Source organism: Phaenicophaeus curvirostris, chromosome 1 (genome assembly GCF_032191515.1).
Source record: "Phaenicophaeus curvirostris isolate KB17595 chromosome 1, BPBGC_Pcur_1.0, whole genome shotgun sequence".
Lineage (NCBI taxonomy): Eukaryota > Metazoa > Chordata > Aves > Cuculiformes > Cuculidae > Phaenicophaeus > Phaenicophaeus curvirostris.
Genome location: NC_091392.1, coordinates 148,981,189 through 149,004,301, shown reverse-complemented (window position 1 = coordinate 149,004,301; position 23,113 = coordinate 148,981,189). Strand labels below are relative to the sequence as shown.

Sequence of the window (23,113 nt, the reverse complement as noted above, 5' to 3'; positions counted from 1 at the left end):
CCATGGTTTTGTTCTGTTTTCTTAGAATGTGACTAAATTATCTGTGAAGGATAGACTGGGTTTTGTGTCAAAGCCTGTCACTCCAACAACTGAAAAGGTAAGATACTGTCTCGTGTTCTCTTCCTCTCACATATAATTTCAGTAGAAGAATTTAAGAATTTTTATTATAAAACCCCTGGTGTCAGTATTAATTTTGTGTCATAACTGAATGAAGTTATTTGTTAAAGGTTACTTTTAAGTACAGTGTATTGAAACTCAGCAGATGCCTAAATGTAAGAATAATAAAATATACTAGAACAAAAGCTGTTATTCTGTGATTTTTGCTTTAGTATTGTAGCTTCCACTTATTCATTTGAGAAAATAACTAGATATGTTCAAGGATCCTGAGCTGTTAGAGTAACATTCAAATATTTTTTCAAAAATAATCGAAACTATGTATGAATCTATAGAAAGTCTTTTTAAAAAAAAAAAAGGTTTTGGGTGTTTGTGTCCCTTAAAAGGTGATGCTGTAAATGTTCACAGCCTTATTTGATCCTAAAATTTCCAGTACTTGTGAAAAGATAAAAGTGGAAAGTAATCGATGTAAAAAGGACGAACAGAGGTAAGATGGGAAAGGTGCATCTGATTTGTGATTGAGTTATATTTTGTCCACTGGCTGCAATTTTCAGAACACAGAGTTGTAGCATAGTTCACGATACATGTTTCCAGATCTGTTTAAGTGCCTTAGGGGACAGGCTTCCTTACTGTTTGTAACATTCATTTGAGAAGACTTTGGTAGAAAGGCAGCGAGTTTTACCTGGTAACAAGATTCCTCTGTGTAGGTATATATGTATTTTCTATTGGGAATTTGATTGACCCGAAATAAATGAAGCACGACTACATTCCTACTCACTACCTACTCCTCCACTCCCCACTTCCTTATGATATGGCAGTTAACGGATTTAGTGGCATCTAACAAGTGAGATTGACTCCAGAGAGACTACGCTATATTTGGCATACAAAGGTGGTAATTCTTAATGTTGAGTTATAATTGCAGAGGATGTCTTTTTGTCTCGTTTCAGGCAAAACAGCCCACCTAAATGTACTGATTCTGGCTTCTTGCCTATATTTTGTTGGCTTGAGTTGCATTCTTGTTGTTCTAACATAGTCAGAAATAACTATCTTACTGTGTATTCCAGGACTGCATTTTACATAGATACTATATACTTAAGAAATAGGAAGTCCGCTTCAGTTTGTGTAGAAATATATATATATTTTTTTCTCATTCTGTAGGATTTGTTATTCTGAAACACTTCTTTGGAAAGAGCTAATTTATGTTATAATGGCTTTGCACTGTGATTAGCTTATTGTACAGACTGATTTCAACTAGATGCTGGACTGTTTAGACTAGTTTTGAAGCAGCAGTTTCCTTTGGTGTTTTCAGTAGTGTCTGAAACAAACTTGTTTTGACCTGGTCTTACCTACTACTTTCCTATTACAAGGAAATACTTTGCTTAGTTTGCTGTGATGATGCTTTATAACCTTTATAAAGTAGAGGATTGACAACTGTCAAACATAAATGTATCTGAGACTTTTTTTGTTTCTGACTGAATGCAGCATTTGACAAGAACTTTCCAGTGAGAAAGTTGATAGCTATGCTTTCAAAAAGAGCAGGAGGAAAAGGAGAGGAAATGGTCATCATGGTGCCTTTTAAGATAGATGTATGGAGACTTGCAATTTATGAACTTGTGAAAGGGTTCAAACTACTTATAGCCTATTAAGAGATTTAGAAGACATTTGAGGTGTTGCTTCTTGCTCTTTTGTATTAGTTGATGCAGATAGATGTGCTGCAGCATCTCTCCTTGTATTAGAAGAGATGAGGGAGCCATGGAGACAGTTCAGGGAAAATGGAGTGTGTCAATATATTTGTCTTTGCGTAACCCTCTCTTTGTTTTTGATGTAGCCTATGCTAAAGCTACTTTGTAATAGCAACTATATGACTGGGATGTACATACATCAATTTACTTAAAGTTGAAGAAAATATTTTGTCTCCTTTTTCAAGGTCTTCGAGTGTTTTGTATCACCTTTTAAAAGACCCCTGACATGCTCGGAATTTTTCTCTTCTCTCTGCACTGCTTACTCTTGAAAATACTGTGTGGGAAAAAGATAGTATAAATAGCACAACGAAGTGGAAAGCTCTTATACAAAATGCTCTGTCGTAAATTCTTTTGATCTCTCGATCTTTTCTATATTTCTAATGTTTCTTGACTGTCTCTTTTCTCCTGTTGGGGGGGCATTGTCTGTTTTATGGAGTGCATGGTTACTATTCAATAGACTCTGCATGAATCTTTTGATTTTACACACACACACACACACACGTATGTATGTGTGTATATATATATCTCTCTCAAGGGTTTTTTTCAACTCCTGGAAATGGTGCCAAATGTGTAATTGCTGTGATTATTTGCAGACAAGGCAGCACTTAGCTGTGGATTTTTCAATACTAACATGGCCAATAAAAATGTCCTTTAAGGAATGTGCTAAGAAAAGAGAATAGTCCAAATCATCAGGTATTGTGGAGATGTACATAGTATATTTGAGAGGTTATAAAGCAGAAAACTGTGTTCTTAGCAAGTCCTGTGAGAATTTCATACTTCATTACAAATGTAGGAAAAATAACAGAGACACATAGGAGTCTCTTCCTTTGCTGTATGATGTTGAAGACTTCCCTGAACTTCAGTTACTTCTTGTTGATTGTGCAAGCTCTGCTTTGCACAAACTGCGTTTAAAAAAACGATTGTCTACTTTGGACCTTAGCCTCAAATTATCTTGAGTTTTTGCTTGGAAAATTTATGCAAACATGAAAAATTGTATTTTGAACTTCAAAACAAAAAAACAATTTTGGGAGAAATCTGTCTTTTTTCCCTAATTACATTCAAATATGTAAAACTTTATATATTTGAAATTTGGAAATACATGTGAAATCTGAAAGGAGAGCATTTATAATCTGATGTTTATAATTCTTATTTATCTGATATGGTGCTACCTCTTTAAAAATTGTTTAAATTCAGGAACTCTAAATATAATTATTTCACCAAATTTTTATATTCCATATCATCAAAACAGACAAAAGAAAAGACACTTATATTTTTAAGCACTCATGGTGTTGTTTTTTTTCAAAAAACCAAACAAACTGAAATTCACTGGCAAAAAATAAAATGATTTCCTCCTATAGGTTTTATCCACTTCTACTGGCTTGACAAAAACTGTGTACAACCCTGCTGCTTTGAAGGCAGCACAGAAATCTTTGCCTGTTGTTTCCACTTCCGTGCTAGACTCTAATGAAGCACAGAAGAAAAAACAGGTAAATTATACTTCTTTATAAAATTGACCTAGGTTGGGAATTTGTGACCACTAGAGAGAGTGCAGTATGTATGTTCATCTCAAGAGCGTAGACAAAACTAGTTAAAAAATAAATTCACTAAAATGGCTTCTTTTCAAAAGACAAAATTCAGCATTGTTGCATTATTTTGTCCATTTATGTTCAGGCAGTGTAAGCAGGTTTAAAACACTCCAGGAATTCAAAATGCGAAATGTTTTTTTTTTCCCTGGAAGCAAATCTCCATCTGGAGCATGAATTGTCAGTTGTGAGTGAGAAGTATTGTCGCTATTCTTCTCTTTTAAATGCCAGTTCCAGAAGGGTTTATTTTCATTAAACTGGCCTTTATTCTCAGTGTATTTTGTACTTGTGACCAAAATGGTTTCCATCTGTTTTTAATTTCTGCACGTTAGGTTTTCTATTCTTCCCCTCCTGCCTTCATGTTTGAGAGGAAATGCAACAAAAATGCATTTGGCCTCAGATATGTCACTCGATTGTAGATTAGCTTGATTAAAAGAACCTAGTCAAGCTCCTTTTTTCAGGCTTATTCCTATGATTTAGAGAAACTAAATATAGAATAATGTTTATCTTACTGGTTTCAAACCACAGAGTTCAACACTAAGTTAGATTGAAACTTAAGTACTGAAAGCAGTGTAACTGGTAAAGATTTTACCTTATTGGTAAACTTCTCTAACTAATGCGTAATTAATTTGAAATAGCAGTTTGTAACTGCACATCAGTTGTGGTGCTGGTCCAGACTTTAAATAAATCACTTCTAATCTGGGGATTTTATTTCGTTTTTGTCCCCTAAACATGTTTTTTGGACTTGGAGCCTTTACCTGTCAAATTAACAAACTAAGTACCTATGAAATGGCAAAAAGCTTGTTGTAAATTATTGACTCATAATAGCAGCTCTACGAGTTGTTTGGCAGAGGACACTGAAGATGTGCTAAAGGGATTGGCTCTCTTGTCATATACTCTTGGGCTCCTCCCTATCTTGAGAGATGATTCTATGATTTCTATTTCAATTTACTAGTACTTGCAGCAAACCGTGATTTTGTGGGACTTGCTCCCTTCTTTACTCTTGTCTCCCTAGCTTTTCTTGGCATTCATCCCCTTGTTACCTTCCCTCTCCCTTCGGAAAACTGATGGCATACTGTATTGCAGAACTAACATTTCATGCAGCAGAATTTGTCAATATTTGGGAAGACATACAGAAACCTTATTACTGTTTTTTGTGGCTGTTGTGCTTTTATATTCTTTGTATGTTAGTCACTTCCAGTCTAACCCCAAGTGATTGGTGATCTAGAAGTGCAAAACTATCTTCTGCCTCCCCTCTTTTATTCAGTGAAATAAAAACTCATAGTTGTTTTCTGAAAGTGTCCTGCTATCTAAGACTTCTGTGTTCTATATGTGAGGGCAAGAAGCAATTGCTTTCTTTCAAGCAGCTTTAGTAGGAGCTGAGCAAAGCAGCTGTGGCATCTCCTCATTGTGAGTGCAATGTGTCACAATCTTCTAAGTTTAAATTAATTTTGATTTTGCCCATTGCAACATCAAGATTCTGTTTTTAGCAGATTAAGTGGTAGTACTTGTCACTTCCAAGATTAGTAGTCAGACACAAAAGAGATGATTTTCTTGGGATAATGTTTTAATTTTAGAAAACAAGAGTGTACGTTCATTTTGCTTGTAACTATACTGAATAATGTGTTTTAAGTGATGTACTTGATTTTCAGTTGCTTTCAAGGTACTGTCCTTGCACATTCAAATTCTTGTATGTTGTACCTTTTGCTGTAGCATATAATATTGCCTTTCAGCTTTCAGTGGAGTTGTGTAAGGGGTTACTTGATATGCAAGAAGTAATGAAGCCTTCCCAGTACAGATCTAAGAAGGATTGTTAGATCCTTCTTAATATGTGATAAATTGTTTTCCAAAGCATAATTGAAATATTGGCTATTAGTACTTTGAGTTTCTGTTAATAATTTTTCCCTATTATGTGTTACTACTGTACAGTTGTCAAGTATAGTGTATTATTCTTTTGGCATTATTTTTCAAAATCTAGAAACTTTCTGTAATTTTTTTATGCTTCTAGGAAGCTTTACGACTTCAACAAGATGTGAGAAAAAAGAAACAGGAAATCTTAGAGAAGCACATTGAAACACAAAAGGTAACATGTTGTCATTAAAGAAACTTAGCAATTCAGTTGTGGAATCTCAATTAACTTCTCTAAAATATTTTAGGATTGTAAGCATGGGCTGCGAAACTGCCCTATGAAATAATAACTATTGCATTATTTGAAGTGTAGCATTTTAATCTAACTAATCTTGTTAGTTCACTTAAACTACAAATTTATACAATTTTAGTTCAGATTACCTAATTTGGGTCTGACGTGTATGTTTTTGGGGGGAACTGAAAGCCTGAGAGTTCTGCTTGACAAGAGAGACTGATGTAGGAAAAGTATGTGTGAATGCACTTGGCTTGGAGGAGAAAAAGGTCAAAATGACATTTAAACTGAATTAAAATTCTGAGCTAATTTAAGTTTGTATATGCTGTTTTTTTCCATTAGTTGTATTGAGAACTGGAAAACAGATTAGTAATAGTAGTTTCTAGGCAAGAAGATATTTATATATATATTTTTTAAATTGGACAGATGCTGATTTCAAAGCTGGAGAAGAATAAAGCCATGAAATCAGAAGACAAAGCAGAAATCATGAAAACACTGGAAATTTTGACTAATAGCATTACCAAGTTAAAGGATGAATTAAAAGGTGTATCACCTGGAGCCGGAGCAGCTTCTTTAAAAAGCATGAAAACTAAAACTCAGGTACTCTATTTTGGTCAGCATTTTAATAAGATGAAATCACATGCCTGTGTAAGCAGATAAAAATATGCAGCCACATCAGCAGTATTTAGAAACATACTGGTTTAATTTTTAAGTCCTCTTTGAAGCGACATTGGTTTTGCCCACTTTTTAAAGGAATATAGCTTATTTTGAAATTGTACTGTTATCCAAAAGGTTTATCTGCTGTAACACAGATATTTTTTCATTTTGAAAATACCCTCCCCATCATTATTATTTCATTTGCCTTATCCAATCTTTTGTGGATAGTCTTGCTTTCTTAAATTTTTAATGGAAAACATGGAAATAGTATTTCTTACACAAGAGGATTATCATTATGCAAAACATGCAACATACACAAAAACTGCATCATGGAAATAATTGATTATTTATGGTACATAGTTTTCTGCATTTTTTAATGACACTGAAATTTTTCAGCATATGAAACTTTTTAGATTGGAGATTATACTATTCTGTTTTCCTTCTACTGAGTTATCTGTGTGTGTGTTGTACCTGTGACGAATTTCCCTTCTCCACTGTGATTCTTTTTAATATGTCTATAACCAGTTTCCCAACTGTCGAAAGATGACATATCTTTTAAAATGCATTGTTTTGCTTTATACAGAAGTATTTGCCCTTAAGCAGATCACCAGGTGATTAAGAATTAGGCGAGACTTTAATAAATAATAATTTTAAGAAATTAATATGTTCTTAGAAATACAGTATAAGCTTTTCTTGTTTTATCGAGTGAGGAAGTGCATACCAATAAGAGGTGATCTTTGTATGTTCTCAGTAGAGTACAAAAAGCCTTCTTCTTTTCTTGCTGTTTTCATTCAGTTATGAAATCTTCAGAATGCTTATTCTTCTCTAATGTTTGAGATTCTGTTTTAAAAAGCTGATGTAATATTACAACCCAAGTTTATTTTAAATGCATCATTAGAATACTAGGAAAAGCATTTGTACTCCTTTTGCATGGAAATGTAGGCTTTAAAAGTAACTACAGTGTAAATTAATGATGCATAGTTTTGAAAAGAAATATCAACAAGAAATACTGAAATGACCTTTTTGTAATGACTGTATGTCTTTACACTGTTCATCAGTCAAAAAGATGAAGCATCTTATTTGTGTTCTGAAAATTGACATAGATTATATTTTCTGGAAATCAGTTTGTCTTTTAAACAACTTAAGTTGCAGCAGAATACTCTACTGTGCTTTAGAGGAGGAACTAACTGTAATTATTCCAGAATTCAGACACTGCTATAATAAGATTAAATTCCTCTTTTTCTTTCTTTTTTTTTTTAATGAGGCACAAGGTTTTAAGTTTTTGGAAAAAAGGGGGTGTTGTTTGGTAAGAAAATGTTTCTGAGAAGAGGTCTGAAGGAAGAAGTTACCTACTTATAGAGTAAATTTGCCAGTTTTCAGGACATGGTCAAAGCTGCATTTGATAGTTAAAGCTTCCCGGTTTTGAGGAATACTCTTCTGCTGGGCGCTGTACAGTGCTTCCTAAGTTAAAATGGGAAGAATAGCTTATAGTTTATAGCAGTTTAGATCCAAGAATAGTGGTTGTTTTCTGGTGTTGTCACATGCAAGGGAAAATATAGACCCATAGAAGTGAATTAGTGAGTTGCATCACAGACTTGGTAAATTCTTGACTAGCTAATCTTGAATGCAGTATTTTGACCCATGACAGTTATTTTACCCTGTGGCTAGTCCAGTAAACGAAGTTGCTCTAAATGTTTGAGATTGGAAAGGTTCTCTGGGGATCATCTTGTTCCATCAGCAAGTGCAACTGTGGTTGCTGTAGATAATCAGAAAATGGGGTGAAAGGGGTTCAGGTTTAAGTTGCCAGTTGAATAATCCAGCTTTTTTTCTTTTAAAGCTTCCAGGAAAAAACAAAGAAACAAAAAAAACCCCCTTTATCGTTCAGTGGTGATACTTGGTTTCCAACTGTCACAACTGCGAAACCTTCATCTCTTGACAACCAGCCTTTGAATAAATTACATGCTGTGGTTTTGAATCATCGGGTGTAAATATAAAACTGTTTCACAGTCATCTGTAATTTTATCCTTCATTTGTTGTCATTGGAACATTTGGCTGCTGCGTTTTCCATATTTTATTTTTTTTTTAAAAAAAGCTTTCAATTTGAGACAGAACTTCAAATCAAGCTTTCATGGTCACATAAAGCCCCTTCCTGCACCTGTACCATCATCTGCACATCAGTGGTTCCAATAAACATGTCTAAATTCAGGTTTGGAGACAAGTTGTAGTTTCATATGTATTTTTGTGCTTTCTAATATTTTTTTTTAAAGCACTGTGTGCTGGAAGGCAACTCCAGGTGCATCAGAGGCCAGCCTTTTGTTAGCAGAGTTCTTGTTACTGTTTTTTATACTCTGGCCTGAACACAGCTACCACTTGTGCTTTTTGCAATGGAATTGCGATAAACTTGGGCTCTTTTTCTCATTATTGGTTATAGATTTGTATTCATCCATAATTGTACTGCTTTTTTTGTAGAATCCCTTTTTATCTCATCATCACTACCATATAATTGTGTATTTCTACTTTAGGAAAAATTCCATTCCCTTTGGCTTTGTGTGGCAGTCTAAAAGCTTTGACATCACCAAGCTCAGAAAGACACTGCTACACATTGAAGTATTATCTTGACAAGAAGGCTCTTAAGTTTGTGGTTGGTTTGTTTTTGAAGATGGAAACCTAGTGTAGTAAGCAGTATACTTGCAAAATTACAGCTGTGGTCTGAATTAATGCGCCACAACTTGATTCAGTTTAAAATTTCCCTAGGGTTTCTAGTTTTCAAATTCCCTTTCCTTAGAGGTTCTAGGAACTTGTTTTCCAAATAGAGGCACCATGGCAGACTTCTACCTTGCCTGGAGGCCAGTGCTGCCAATCCTTAAGATGCTGTGTATTTTTTAAATAGACTGCTAATAGGAGCATAGCAATAGAATCTTGGGTTTTATCAGGAAATTGTTTCCTCAGTAGAGAATGTGAACTGTGAAACTAATAATTTACCGTAACAATTTCTTAGATGCAGAAAGAGTTACTAGATACTGAACTGGATTTATACAAGAAGATGCAAGCTGGGGAAGAAGTTACGGAATTAAGACGAAAATACACAGAGCTTCAGCTGGAAGTATGTTTTTTTGTAGCAATTAACTTTTAATCATGTATTTTAATATATGTTTATTAGCTTGTGTATTATATCAACAACTATTTTTTTTTTTGGAGAGTGATATTAAGTTGCATGTAGATGAAGGAATTTAACACTAATATTTTTAAAAATGTACTTGAATGCTACTGAGGTATAAAAATAGTTTTGTCTTTAATTTTGAATGTTAAACTATTTAAATTCTTTGTTTAGATGACGTGGTACTTCATAGATTTGTGGTAGTAATGCTTCGTTGAGAGCATGGAGTGTTTTTAAGTTGTTACCTGTAGTTGATGTTGTGTTTGATAGAGGAGAGTTGAAAAACGCTGCTTGATCTTTTATTCTTAAGTGTTAGCATCCTCTTAATGAGGCAAACCAAAAAGGCTTAAGTGCCCCAAGTAGTATTACAGTGTTGGTGTCAAGAGAAGGATGACTTACCAGAACCAAATAGTGTTTCAAGGAACTCTTCAGTGTATAGAAACGTGCTTTGTCTTAAGACTACTTGCTTTTAAAAAAATTCAGAATGCTGTGCAAGATTTTTCACATGTTTTTCTTTAGAAATTCTGAATGCTGTGTGTTATTCTGTTATGTTGCATTGTCTTGCCTATATGATTGTATAATATCTACTCAATTGCATGATAATCTTATCTCTTTTTACTGTTAAGCAGGCTGCTGTCGCTTAAATCCCTCTTTGTCTTAATAAAGTTTGGTCATGTCTTATGTGTAACTACATATGAACACAATGCTCATAAGTAGGGCTAAGTTGCATTAAAATCCTGCTTTAAAATGAAGTTATTATGGAATTTTGATAATTGTGGAAATAGGTTTGTTAGTAAACCAAGCCAGTTGAATGGAGATGTCATAAAAGCTTCTGTTAATCATATATATTCTGAGTCTTTTTTCCCTTGATGTTTGATTCTTTAGTATTCTTACAAGTTGTTTAGAAAAACTATTCACACACACTTTTTGTGACCTCAACTCCCACAATTCCTAACCTGCTGTTCTGTTCTAGGAGTCTCTGATTTTACTGTGAGAAAACCCAAATAGTATACAGCTTGCTTGTTGAGTCACCATAATCTTTAACTGTCTGGATTATTTATTTAACCATTTAATTTTTTTTTAATTGAACACACAGGATTCTCTTTACAGTAATTGAAAATTGAACTATCTTATACTATCACAAATAATTTTTTAATAATTTTATCAGAGATAATGGTCATTGGCCTTTTGACTTTTCTCAGAGAGTGTATGCCAGTTCTTTAGAAGAGATGCACAGGTATTGTGTGAATGGAAATTAGTGAGTACATAGAGCAAGATTTTTAGTAAATGCTTTGTCCTTGCAGATGCTTCTTAAAGCCTCTGTTCGTACCTCACAATTCTGTGGCCAAGAGCTATTACACTGGATTAATTCTAGTCAGAATAAAAGTCCTGACTGGACTTCAAGAGACAAATTAAGAGGCGTAGATAAAGACACAAATCAAGTAGTTAGTCACTCCATTAAAAAGCTTTTGTCAATGAAATTTCAAATGTTATACTGCAGTTCCTTTCTCCTGTGAGGAGATATTCTCATAGTTAAGCACTGTTGACGTCTATTTTTAATACCTTTATTTTTCCTATTTTCATCCTATTTCGATCTTTTAATAATTAACAGTATTAGCTTTGAAATGTTATTAATGTGTTCGCCTATTGCTGTTTTAAGACATATAAGCTGCTTTTTCTGAGGCTTCTTTGGGCATGTGTTTTTAGGAAACATTAGCAAATGTATTTGTTAATTTTGTCTGAATATTTGAATTATGAATTTCAATACATAATGTGTTCTGTATAAACATCTTAGGCTGCCAAACGAGGGATTCTTTCTTCAGTTCGTGGTAGAGGGGTTCATGCAAGAGGTCGGGGTGCATCACGTAGCAGAGGTAGAGGAATACGAGGCCGGGGTAGAGGCAGAGGAGTTCCTGTGCATGCAGTTGTGGATCATCGACCTAGGGCATTAGAAATCTCTGCATTTACAGAAAGTGATAGAGAAGATCTTCTTCCTCATTTTGCGGTATGTGGCAATTTCGCTGTTTTTATTCTTTGGATGATGTTCTTCTATTGAATGACTTGTTTCCACTTAATTAATCTGGAAGTACTGCTTAGGAATGGTTCTTTAACAAGACACATTCTCTTTTCTGTGAACAGATTTATCAGAAAAAGGTGAAACAGAAATAACAGCATTGGTTCAGCTAGTTACAGCTCTAATCGCATAGCATTTACAAGGCTTGTTTCTTTCTTAAAAAGAAATTTGGAATATAAAGTCAGGGCTTACAGTATTTATTTGTTTGGGATATATGTAAAATTTTAAGTTTTTAGGTCCTGTGCTTGGATTTGGGCAGTCTGTGGTTTCTGTAAGGATAGGGCGGTGATGTGATTGGGAGCAGGCCTGCAGAAAAGGACTTGGGGGTGCTCATTGAGAAGCTTGACATGAGCTGGCCATGTGTGATCGCAGCCCAGAAGGCCAACCGTATCCTGGGCAGCGTCAAAACAAGCATGGCCAGCAGGTCAAGGGAGTTGATTCTGCTGCTCCATTGCTCTCTTGTGAGACCTCATCTGGAGTGTAGGGTCGAGTTCTGGAGTCCTCAAGATAAGGGTATGGAACTCTTGGAATATGTCCAGAGGAGGGCCATGAAGATGATCAGAGGGCTGGAGCACCTCCTGTACAAGGACAGGCTGAAAGAGTTGGGGTTGTTCAGCCTCGGAAGAGAAGGCTCCAGGGAGAACTTACAGCAGCATTGCACTACTTGAAGGGGACCTGCAAGAATGCTGAGGAGGGACTTTTTGCAAGGGTATCTAGTGATAGGACCAGGGGGCATGGCTGTATATTGGAGAGGGGAAGATTTACACTAGATGTTGGGAGAAAACTCTTCACCCTGAGAGTGGTGAAACACTGGAATAGTTTGTCCAGGAAAGTTGTGGATGCCCCATCCCTGATAGTGTTCAAGGCTGGGTTGGATAGAGCCATGAGCAGCCTGATCTAGTGGAGGTGTCTCTGCCTGTTGTAGGGGGCATGGAGCTGTGTGATCTTTTAAGTCCCTTCCAACCCAAACCGCACTATGGTTCTATGGAGGGTAATGAAGAGGAACTATCATAACTGTAAAAAACAACAAAAATATTTTCTATACAAAAAATAAAACAGACTGAACTTCATACATACCTGTATATAAGTGTGTGTGTATTTAACAGGAACAAAAGAACTTTGTACAGAGATGCATGTTGTGCTGGGCATTTAAGCAATAACTTTACAAATTTTTGGTGTAAAAGCAGGCCACAATCCCTGTGTCTGGTAAATCTTTTTGTGGAAGAGTTTCATAATGGACTAATGGAATAATTTCAAGATCCCTTCTTTCTGATCAAGAGGGAAGTATTGAAGCAGAAAACTTATTTTCTGTCATACTTTTACTTCATACGTGTATACTTACAACTCAAAAGCCTGAGACTACAGCACTTTTGTTTCTAAGAAATGCAAGTAAGAGTAACTGTATTCCTTGCAAAGACAAGTATTCTGATTGGGCTTAAGGTTGTGAAAGGTATGCTATTCTAATGTTATGTGATTTTTGAGGACATTTGATTTAGGACAGCATTTTTGGAATTAGAGAACTATTTCACTAAGCTTTTATTTTTTTATGTATTAAAAGCAATATGGTGAAATTGAAGATTGCCAGATAGACGACTCTTCTCTCCATGCGGTGATTACCTTTAAGACAAGAGCAGAAGCTGAAGCTGTGAGTATAGTCTTTGTTGAAAATGCACTACAACGTTCAACTACTTTCTAGACTGACAGATTTATTTAAACAGCATGTATGTGAACGTATTAGAAAATGGAGATGTTTATAGCAAACTGAAGTGCAGGATAGGGGAGAGAAATTAAGAGAAACATGTTGCAATTGATAGCGAAATACCTTTGTTTATATCTATTTAATTGCCGCTTGTTTTCACCTGAAGAGTTGGTACCTTCACAGTCTGCCTGAAATGTCACTGACATCCTGTGGAGTAAGCCTGTGTATTTTGTTTTGGGATCAGATGGATTTACCTGTGCTGAAAACCTGTGATGGTGTAAATGTGATCTGATGTGATATGATTTTTTTTCCTCTTTTAGTATATTTGTTCAACTTAGGTAATTACAGAAGCATAGAATTATAGAAGTAACTTTTAGAGACTGAAATCCAGAGTTGAGATAAATTTTAATTCACTGTCCTTACTTGCAGATCTTTAAGACTTCATGCATTTGGCTTGGTAGAGACACCTGTCTTAATTGGCCTGTGGTGTAGGTAGTGTGAACTTGCACAAAATAACTGCCGTGGTTGTTCTGCAAATGATTTTTTTTTTCTTAAAAAAATTCTTCCATAACAGTTTGAAAGGAGTATCCTGAAAAAAAGAGGTAGTCCAGAAAGAATGTGTTCATGTTTATGGTATGGTTGTATGGAAAGATTTCATTTTATATTTTTACTTTGCACAGATTCTTTTCTTACACAAAGTTCGTCTTGTGGAACTTAACTTGAACACAATTTTCAGTCCTGGCTAGACTCTTCTCTTTTTATATGCTTCATCTTGAGACACTAGCGACTTGATTGACAGAAATATTGATATTTACAATTCAAATTAAGCCAATGACAATAGTTTTTAAAATTTATACTATCATTACTGCTACCATATTTTGAGAATCAATTTGATGCATGTGCAGATGTTTTACGGAAACACAGACATTTTGTTTTAGGAAATCGTATATATAGCAACGATGAGCACTAGTAGTATGGAGATTATATTTATTCTCTAAAAAAGGTAGTTTAATGGTACATAATTTATACTGAGTGACAGGGAAAAACAGTACTGTACAATTGTATGGAAGGAACACAGTTCAACAGTGAACAAAAGCTCTGTGGAGATGAAAAGTGCGCGTGCAGATAAAAGCTATATTCTAAATATGGAAAGAAACTTTTGCTTCCCTTAAAAAAAAATATCGCCCAGAACAACAGTCTGTTTTTATGGACTGTCTGAGTGAAGTCTTCTCCCAGGTGGAGTATGATTCACAAGAAGGATCTTGACAGATTCTTACTACAGATATTTGTTTATCAGCAAAATACAGTTTTTACTCTTATCTGTTTTACCTAAAAATTGCTATGAAGAGTCATATCAGTCTTAGCTAAGTTTCTGTACCTGAAAAGCAGGGAATGATAGTATTTTGGAACCAAACATAAAGTGTAGAGATGGGAAGTAACTGAAAAAGAAGGTAGTGAAAAAGAGTAAAGAAAGATGTGGGCAGGGGTCGAAGTTAGATGTTTGGTGGAAAGGTTGAAGTCAATGTTATGTACTTTTTTCTTTTTTTTTTTTCTTTTACGTTGCGTTTCACTGCATTTGAAAAGCAGTGTATTTTTCCTTAATCACTCTCAAATAGAATAGGTGGAACTTTCAAGCTGTATTCACAGTTAAGTTCAGACTATGCTCTGGTAAGTGGGGATATTTTAGCTGGGCCGGCTTTCATGATTGATGCGTGAGATGTCCACATTCTAGTTAGCATTAAAACTTTTAATTGTCGAATGATTTTGTGTCAAAATGCAGCATCATTTTTAATTTAAAGTTCTATTAAAGCTGGTTTTTTTCATATTTACTTAAATATGTATTTTCCTTGAGATACTCTTAAATATTTATTTCCACTAGAATTTCTGTGTTTACTATTAAACCAGACTTTAAGGCTGGCAATAGGAGAAGTTCTAGAAGGTAATCATTGAAAACCTCTGTTGAGGCCAATTGTGATGTAAATGCAGCTAATATTTTACCTTCTTAAATGAAAATAGGCCTAAGCTTTATTATCATGTGTTCTAGCCTGGAAGAAAGTGGAGGATTCCCTCTTGTAAAATGTTGCATTTTTATGTAGTAGCAATTTCTTCCAAAGATTACAAGTTGTTTCTGGACCTTAATGTCACGTATAAGTACTTCTAAAAATTCTAGTTCTGTGACATTGTGATGAGACCATGGACAAAAAGCTCCTGAGCTGCATTTTAATAAGCATAGAATCTTTTAAATTTATCATAAATTTATATGTACAGATTTAAAATTTATACCTGGGGACTTTAATATCACACAATTCATGTTCAGATGTCATTGAACATGTAATTGTTTCTACATTTCACATTATGCTGTGCTTTCAGATTGTACTATAAATCTTTTGTGACCAGGACGGTTATTTCGGAATGTTGCTAACGCTGATTTATGCTCATTCATGTTACTTTAATTTGAACATACTATTTCCAAAGCAGCCACTTAATGCAGCCGTTACTTAGAAAGGCATGAATATCCCATAAGTTAAAAATTTTTACATTTCAATTACAATGTCTTTACAGGAAGTGGAACATTTTCTAGTAGATTAAATTGTAATCACAAAGGAGCTTTTTTAGTTGTTTGGGTTTGGTTTTTTTAATGTTTTAAATAATTCGTATTTGTGGGGTGTCTACCTCCTTCCAGTAAGTTTATGCATTAACAGTTTTGTGTCCATCTTTGAAATGTGAAGAACCCATCAAGATAATGTTAAAAACCAGGAGGATGTTCCATCAATATGTTAACCCACATGATCAAATGCTTTATGATTTTCAGACCTTAATTCTTCTGAATATATTTTGATCATTTTCCTGAAAGGATGTGTGAATCCCATGTGCAGTGAATGAAGTTGTTTTGTTTCAACCTAGTAATGACACTTCAGTATAAACAAACTACAACTTGGATTTTCTTTTGAAAGACCAAGGCTCTTGTTTTATTTCTGGCATTTAAGTATTATGGAAGTTAATTTTATCCCCTGACAAATAAATGTATAACTAAAACACTGAAACTTGTTTTAGGCTGCAATTCACGGATCTCGTTTCAAAGGACAAGAGTTAAAGTTGGCATGGAACAAGCCTGTTGCTACTATGTCTGCCATTGAACCAGAAGAAGCAGAACCTGATGAAGAAGAAGTAAGCTTGCTTTTTGCTTTTTTTCCTTTAACTTTTCTTTTTTTTTTTTATCATGAAGCAATGCAGGTTTTTCAAAAGAAAAGATTTGAATTTATATACAGAAAGTGTATTACTCTAAGTCTTGTTTCTTGTGTTCTAGGCTGTTGGAAGTCTAGACACTTTGCTTTTTCTTACAGAAATGTTTTATTTCTCGCACAACAGAAAACTGTAGGGGATATATCTGGAAAATGGAAGGGATGGGTTTGAACTCGCACAAGAGATTCAGAGGATTTTTGCCAAAATGTGGTGGTTTGTACCATCTACTTTAAGCACTAATTCCTGAGAGTATCAAATTTCAGCATCTACATTTCCTTAAGAGAGATAGATTGGAGAATAAGATGAAGGATTAATTTAGTGCATTTACTGACTTTGTTTAGACATCTAGAATACCATTGCTGAGTATTAGGCTTCATGGTGGTGCATGAAAGATACTACAGCCTTGTCCAAATAACCTTTATTAGTTAATATAGGAGTAGTGGGGCAACATTTCTCGATGCATTTAACTCATTCAGTCAAAATGCCGATGTTTGTGAATGCTGAAAAATAAATGCCATTTGGGGAAGAAGTCAAGCAATCTTTCTCTTAGTTCATTTACTGTCATTTAACTGTATTCGCCCTAGAATAGCTGAAATAGAAGTACACATTTATTTACTTGGTGGTAGTATTTTGTTTGTTTTTGGCAGGCCTACCATAAAAGCAGTTTCACAAGATTGTTTTTATGTAACCAGATTTGGTTATTCTTTTTACTTTTCGTAGTATTCACTTTCTGGTGGGTTTGTTTTGTTTTGGTTTTTTTTTCTGAAGGGGAAACCAGTATGTCTGCTTTCTGTCTCAAAAAATGCTAATTGCTTTTTAGCATGTCAGAGATGGGTAGAATAGACAGCATCCACTGCTATGTATTTCTATTAGGTATCTGTGCAGTCTTACTAAATATTACTTACCTTGTATGTGCAAACTTCAGGCATTGTCAGATAGTAATGAGCAGTGAGTGCACAAAAGGCCACATGAATCATCTTCAGAGCATCTTGCATATCTTGTTACTTCTCTACGGATGTTTGCCTGTGAAAATCAGCAGCAATGTTTGTTGCTGCCAGGGTCTTAAACTTGTTGAGTGGTCTCACTGAGTAACTACTCCACTGAGACTTCTCCATTTTGCATAATGAAAGAAGGACATGCAGGGATATGCAAACAACTCAGCAGAATAACTGATGGAAGTACTGATTCATTGGTAGGTGAACTGCAGTGAGATTTATCTTTTAATCACACCTGAAGATGAGTGTAGGAGGGAACTTCTGGGGTGTAGGTATTGGGGAAAGGGATTGAAGATAGTAACAAGTGACATACACTGGCTACCCTGGCAGAAGGAAAGGACGGATTTACAGACTTTTGAAAATACCTCAGAGCTAGTTGCTTGATGACCACTTTTCAGCTGAAAAATATTTGTTGGTAATGGGTTACATGTGTTTTAGGGTAATGGTAGTTCTCCTTGACAGGAGTCATCAGGTATGGAACGAAAACACACTCTATGATTCTAAAAAGACTGTGTGTGATGGTTTTCTGTAATTCATAAGTTGATTGACTCATCTACAACTGCCCAGATTTTCAAAATATAAGTAAAAAGGGGAAGTAATGAGAGTTTTTTTGTTACTAAGAAATAATTTCCTTATTGGAATGTTTACTTCTATTGTAGGGTTTTTCCCCCCCCCGACTGTTTATTTTTCAGTCAGTCATCTTGATGTGATTTGGTTTTTAATAGATTTTATTTGTCTCTGGACTGTTTCTGCAATTATTCCTTGACTAATTGTTTCTGTGGAAAATGTACAGGAGTTCATCTTGGATCAAACCCCTTAGCTATTTATTTTGTATGCTGGCTGAAATTTTTGCACTAGTATGTGTTTTATTTAACATGATTGATGTATGTTCCTCTGACCCTTTCCATTTTCAAAACAAGCTGAATCTATGTAGCTCTAATATCTTCTTTCTGTAATGACATTGGATTTCACCTGAATTTTCTACAACTGAATTAGTCCTAACTAACATTCTCTGAACCTCTTTACATGAGGAATTTCTGCTCTGTAATCCTTGGGTTATCTCAAATTTAAATACCATTCTTTCTTTCTGTGAGTTCTGTATTGCTTCTAGCATTTGGTTAAGTTAGTATTTGAAGTGTAATGTTATGAACCCCAGGTCCTGGATGGGTGAGTTCAAGAGCTTCTTGTTCATGCGCCTAAGTTCAACCAATTGTATAGAAGAAATTTTACTTAGTTTTTACTGTTTAAAATTTGGTATTTAGGCAGTATTAGATTGAGAATGGGGTAGGTTCATACAGTCAGTGTCCTGAATTTATCTTGCATTCTTTATGCATGTAAAATGTCTCTAGTTTCTACATACCTACAGTTTATCATGCTACTTATTTAGCTTTATTTTATAGCATCTATTGTAGACACAGAAAAATGTTCCCTTCATTTTAATTCTATGCTAAAGAGGAATAGCAGGCTTAAGACTTCAGTGAAACCAACTACAGAGGTATTTTTAAAAAATTGGGGGATGAGCTGGGGGCAATGTGTAGCCTAGATCATTCAGCAAAGTGATATATTAATAGTGGAACAGGGTTCCTGGTCCATTTAGGAAAATGAAGTAGGTCTTCTGGATGCTGTAGATGGTCCATTGTAAGGAGCCACTCTGTTATGACAGCACCTAATCTTCCTACATGCCTTATGTTCTACACCTGGGTGCCTAGTAAGAGTTGACTTTACTGAGTCAACAGCAGGTGCTTAAGAAGAGTGTAAGACCTGTAAATAGAGATAAGGGTTTAATCATCAGTGGTTTGCGGTTCCAGGGACCTATTGAGTCAGAGGTCTTTGTAGTTGAAAGCCCTCCATAGGTGTTTGTTTTCAACTTTGTCTGGGTAGTTTCAAATATGAATGACATCTTTAATGTCCTACAACAGGGGATGCTACTGTTCTACTAAAGATACCAAGAATAAGTATCTTAATACTGCCACCTGCATGTTTAATTTTGATAATCTCTTGCTCTTGTGTCAAAAAGATCATCATTCTCTCTTCGCTTTTTCTCCAGGTCAGAGAACCCAAGTCCCTGTAGTTGTTTCCTTATATGGAAGTTGTTCCGGGCTTTTTGATCATCCCTACTGCCACTCAGCCTTGAGCACCTTAGATTTCTGCCATGTGTGCTGCCCAGGACTCCTCCTTTTTGACAGCACGCTTATATTTTAGCCTGCTGGACATCTGTACAGCAGGGAAAGGGATTAAGTCCTGAGAAAGCTTCTGCATTTTAGTCTGGCTCAGACTACCCAAGTGTACATTGACAGATCAGGTATCGAGAAGGCTTAGTTCTAGGCTTTCTTCAGCTTAGAGTCTCATGACTCTCCGGAAGACTCCCTTATTTCACAAGTCAACCTTCAGGTGTCTTGTTGAATTTGGAAATTCTGTAGCAAAAACCAAGTTACTGGTACAAGAAGCAAGGAAGACCATAACTGTTGTCTGACAACTGGGAGACTACTAGACATCCTTGTGTTCTAGTCCTTTCTTTAGCTAGTGCAGAAGTTGCCATGATACATGCGGTCATTAAAAAAGGTGTGCGATGAGATAGCGTATGTATATACCTCTGTGCTTATACATAGGTAAAAGTTACAACAACTCTGTTGATCTTACTTTTTAACTTTGCTTCTCTGAAGCCTGTAACTGTCAGCGTGAAATGTTCAGGGTTTTGTTAAGTCTGAGTTACGCTGTTGTCACGGAAAGCAATTGAAAATACTTTACTGTGTTTTCTCTGAATTTATGTAGATGGCTGTCTCCCTGCCCTGATATTTTAAATCTTTGTATCAGTTTTAAGGTTGATTAAACTGTCAAAATAAGTGTTTCCAGTTCCACCTTTCTGATACTGTGGCACAGGTAGATTAAGCTCTTGGATCAAGTCAAGCATAGTTATTGTGAAATACCAAAACTTAACATTAGTTTTCATTATAGCATGGTCATTTTGAAGTCCACTGGAAAGAAAGTTTCAGTCATCATCTATTAGTATATGTGTACAGTGCATATACAGTGTACTTCTCAAAAGTATTGCTATTTATTAAAAATTAAATTGCAAGTATCAGATTTGTTTTGTCTTTTGATCTTTACCATTTTCTAGTATAACAGTATCATATTTTTCTCTTGAAGTTTCAGGAGGAATCTTTGGTGGATGACTCGCTGCTTCAAGATGATGATGAAGAGGAGGAGGATAATGAATCTCGTTCATGGAGAAGATGATTCAACTGATGAATGACAATGCTAGAACTGCACCTGTGTTGCATTAGTGTTATCTAATGTACTTCTGCATCTTTGTACTAAAAAGGATTTTGTGATGAAGTTGGATTCAATTTAGACTAAAAAGCAGCTGGTCAGTTATGGGTTTTGAGAGATTATTTGAGTTACATTTCAGTAAATGATTGCTAAAGACATCATACTAGGAACATATGCAATGTTTTTATTACATAGTTCTACAGAAAGTTACAGAATTCTTTGGGTTCTTTGTAATTTACTGAATTGGTCAAACACAAATGACCAAACGTTGTTATAACATAGATAATTTTTGTTCTATTCCAAATACGGAATGAAAATTTGCATTTAAAAATCTTTGTGAATGTTTTCAGAAATGAATAGATAACAGTACTAAACTGAAGTCTCTAAAGTTATGTATTCATAATATTGCATAGTAGTATGCTTAGGCTTTACTATGTACTAGCCTTTTGTTGGATTTGTGTACGTATTTTACCTATGGATTTTAATGATAAAGTGTATGACTGCTTTGCATATAAGTCCTTATGACTTTAAGATGTTAAAAAATAAAGGAATGGGATGGTCTTCAAAGGAAAAAAAAAAAAAGAAAAAAAAAAAGCAATAACCAAAAAAGCTATGGTCCTTCATAATGGAAAAAAAAAAAAGAAAAAAAAAAAGAAAAAAGACCATTCCAGATGGCAACCCCACCCCCATATTCACAAAAGGAGCTGTAATCACTATCACTTATACTGAAATGCTATTTAATATAAAAAATATCTCAACATAATGATGTTTCATTTACATTAACACAGGTGTACTCTGTTGCTTAAGATCTTTTGGATGTCTGCAAAATTTTAAAATCATTTAAGTCAAGCAGTAAATAGAATAATATTCCAACAATAAGGAATTTATTCTGCATCCCTCCACTGTGCAACTGTAGAAGAAAATTAGTTCCTACAAATATATGTAGTACTGAAATATAATTTAGAAAAATACAGTAGATGAAGTCGAATGTTTGGTAGAAATTATTCTGAAAAATTTGAATGTGCACACCAATGCATCTTTTTAATTCTATTTTATTACATTTTTTCCATTTCAGATACTAAGTTCACACTGTAGTGTATAATCAACATTTAAAAATGTATATACATGAAATGTTAGAACTTCTACACCACAGAAATACCCAATAGGCTTTTTAACAGCATTCTGTTACATGAGGCCCTCTTTCTAGGGAGGGATACTGCCTGGACTAAATGACCTTTCTCATCAGAATGACTTGGGTTTATTTCCATTTAGTGGCATTCTCCTAGTCTCTTTTCAAAAGAAAGTCCATTTAAAATGAAGTGTTAGAGTTGTGTGTTTTATTAGGATTTTTTCTCCCATCGACTCATTAAGAAGTGCAGCAAAAATTCACTGCCACAGCCTCATTTATCAAACAGGTGCAGGGGATAGTACTTCAGTTATCAGTGTTTTCTTTTATCTGTGTTTTTGTCTTTTTGATGGGAGGTTTGGAAAATTCCTTTAAGTCATGTCCCCCCCCTTTTTTTTTCTTCTAATTCTAAGATAGAAGTGGCAGAAAGTAGTAATATCCCAGGAGAAAACCTCCAGTGGTAATTTTTTTGTTCTGTGCTTTTTAGTTTTGAGGGGTTTTTGAAACCTGGATCCTGTTTTGGGGGATTTTGTTTTTTATTTTGTTCGGGTTTTTTTCTGCATCCACATGTGTATGCCATCCACATGTGTATGCATATCTTATTGCCAAAATATGCATTGTATATTTTTTATAGTCTTAGTTTCACATTGAAATTTCACAATTGACTGCCGTGCTTGTTACATTAAGATCTAAATCTTGAATTAAGGAATTGTATTTGGGAAATTCATTTCCTTTTACACTGGATTTCAGGCAAAATAAAATATTTTAAGAACCTTTTTATCTATTGCTCTGAATGAGCTGTTTCTAGTTCACTGAATTAAATACAAGCTTTCCTACTTTTCTTTTTTAATAATTCAGTACATCTGAAGGGTGCCAGATTGACAGTCTGGAAGGTGAAAGGTTTTTGTGTGTTGTCTTACAGCACCGGAAAGGATTGTGCTGCTCTAAGCTGGTTGTGCGGCATGCTTTGCTTGGTGTTCAAACCTGCCTTTTGCTGCAGTAAATCAGCCCAAGCTAATGATGACTATTAGTGTGTTCCTTACATGGATGCTTCTTATGAGCCGTTTGAAATTGTTGTATTGTGTGATTTTAAAATTAGTATTGCGAGTTTGCCTGCTTGCTTTGAATTCAGCCTGGTAATGCATTCATGCAAGATTAATTTTGTAATAACTGTACTGTGGTCTACATATGGGGGAAGAAATATCTTAAAATTGGTTTTACCACCTTCCTCCCCCAAATTATCATCAGTGAAAGGTGTAGGGTGTAGTTCTTACTGGCATGTGTTTTGTCCTCTGCTGTTACCTTGTGAAACT

At 35.0% G+C, this 23,113-nt stretch overlaps 1 protein-coding gene across 5 annotated transcripts in view; it reads left to right on the top strand.

Moving 5' to 3' along the window:
- RBM26 (RNA binding motif protein 26) overlaps positions 1–22,627 on the top strand; it is a 53,130-nt gene extending 30,503 nt beyond the window's left edge. For 2 of the 5 annotated variants that reach the window (XM_069878281.1, XM_069878268.1), the window contains exons 14-22: positions 26–97; positions 3,215–3,343; positions 5,448–5,522; positions 6,006–6,179; positions 9,235–9,339; positions 11,189–11,398; positions 13,026–13,112; positions 16,221–16,334; positions 20,552–22,627. In XM_069878281.1, the coding sequence (XP_069734382.1) occupies positions 26–97; positions 3,215–3,343; positions 5,448–5,522; positions 6,006–6,179; positions 9,235–9,339; positions 11,189–11,398; positions 13,026–13,112; positions 16,221–16,334; positions 20,552–20,641 (1,056 nt within the window). In that variant the 3' untranslated portion in view covers positions 20,642–22,627. The remainder of the gene's footprint in view (positions 1–25; positions 98–3,214; positions 3,344–5,447; positions 5,523–6,005; positions 6,180–9,234; positions 9,340–11,188; positions 11,399–13,025; positions 13,113–16,220; positions 16,335–20,551) is intronic. The other 3 variants (XM_069878290.1, XM_069878272.1, XM_069878298.1) reach the window with 2 other exon arrangements.
- Positions 22,628–23,113: the final 486 nt, after the last annotated feature.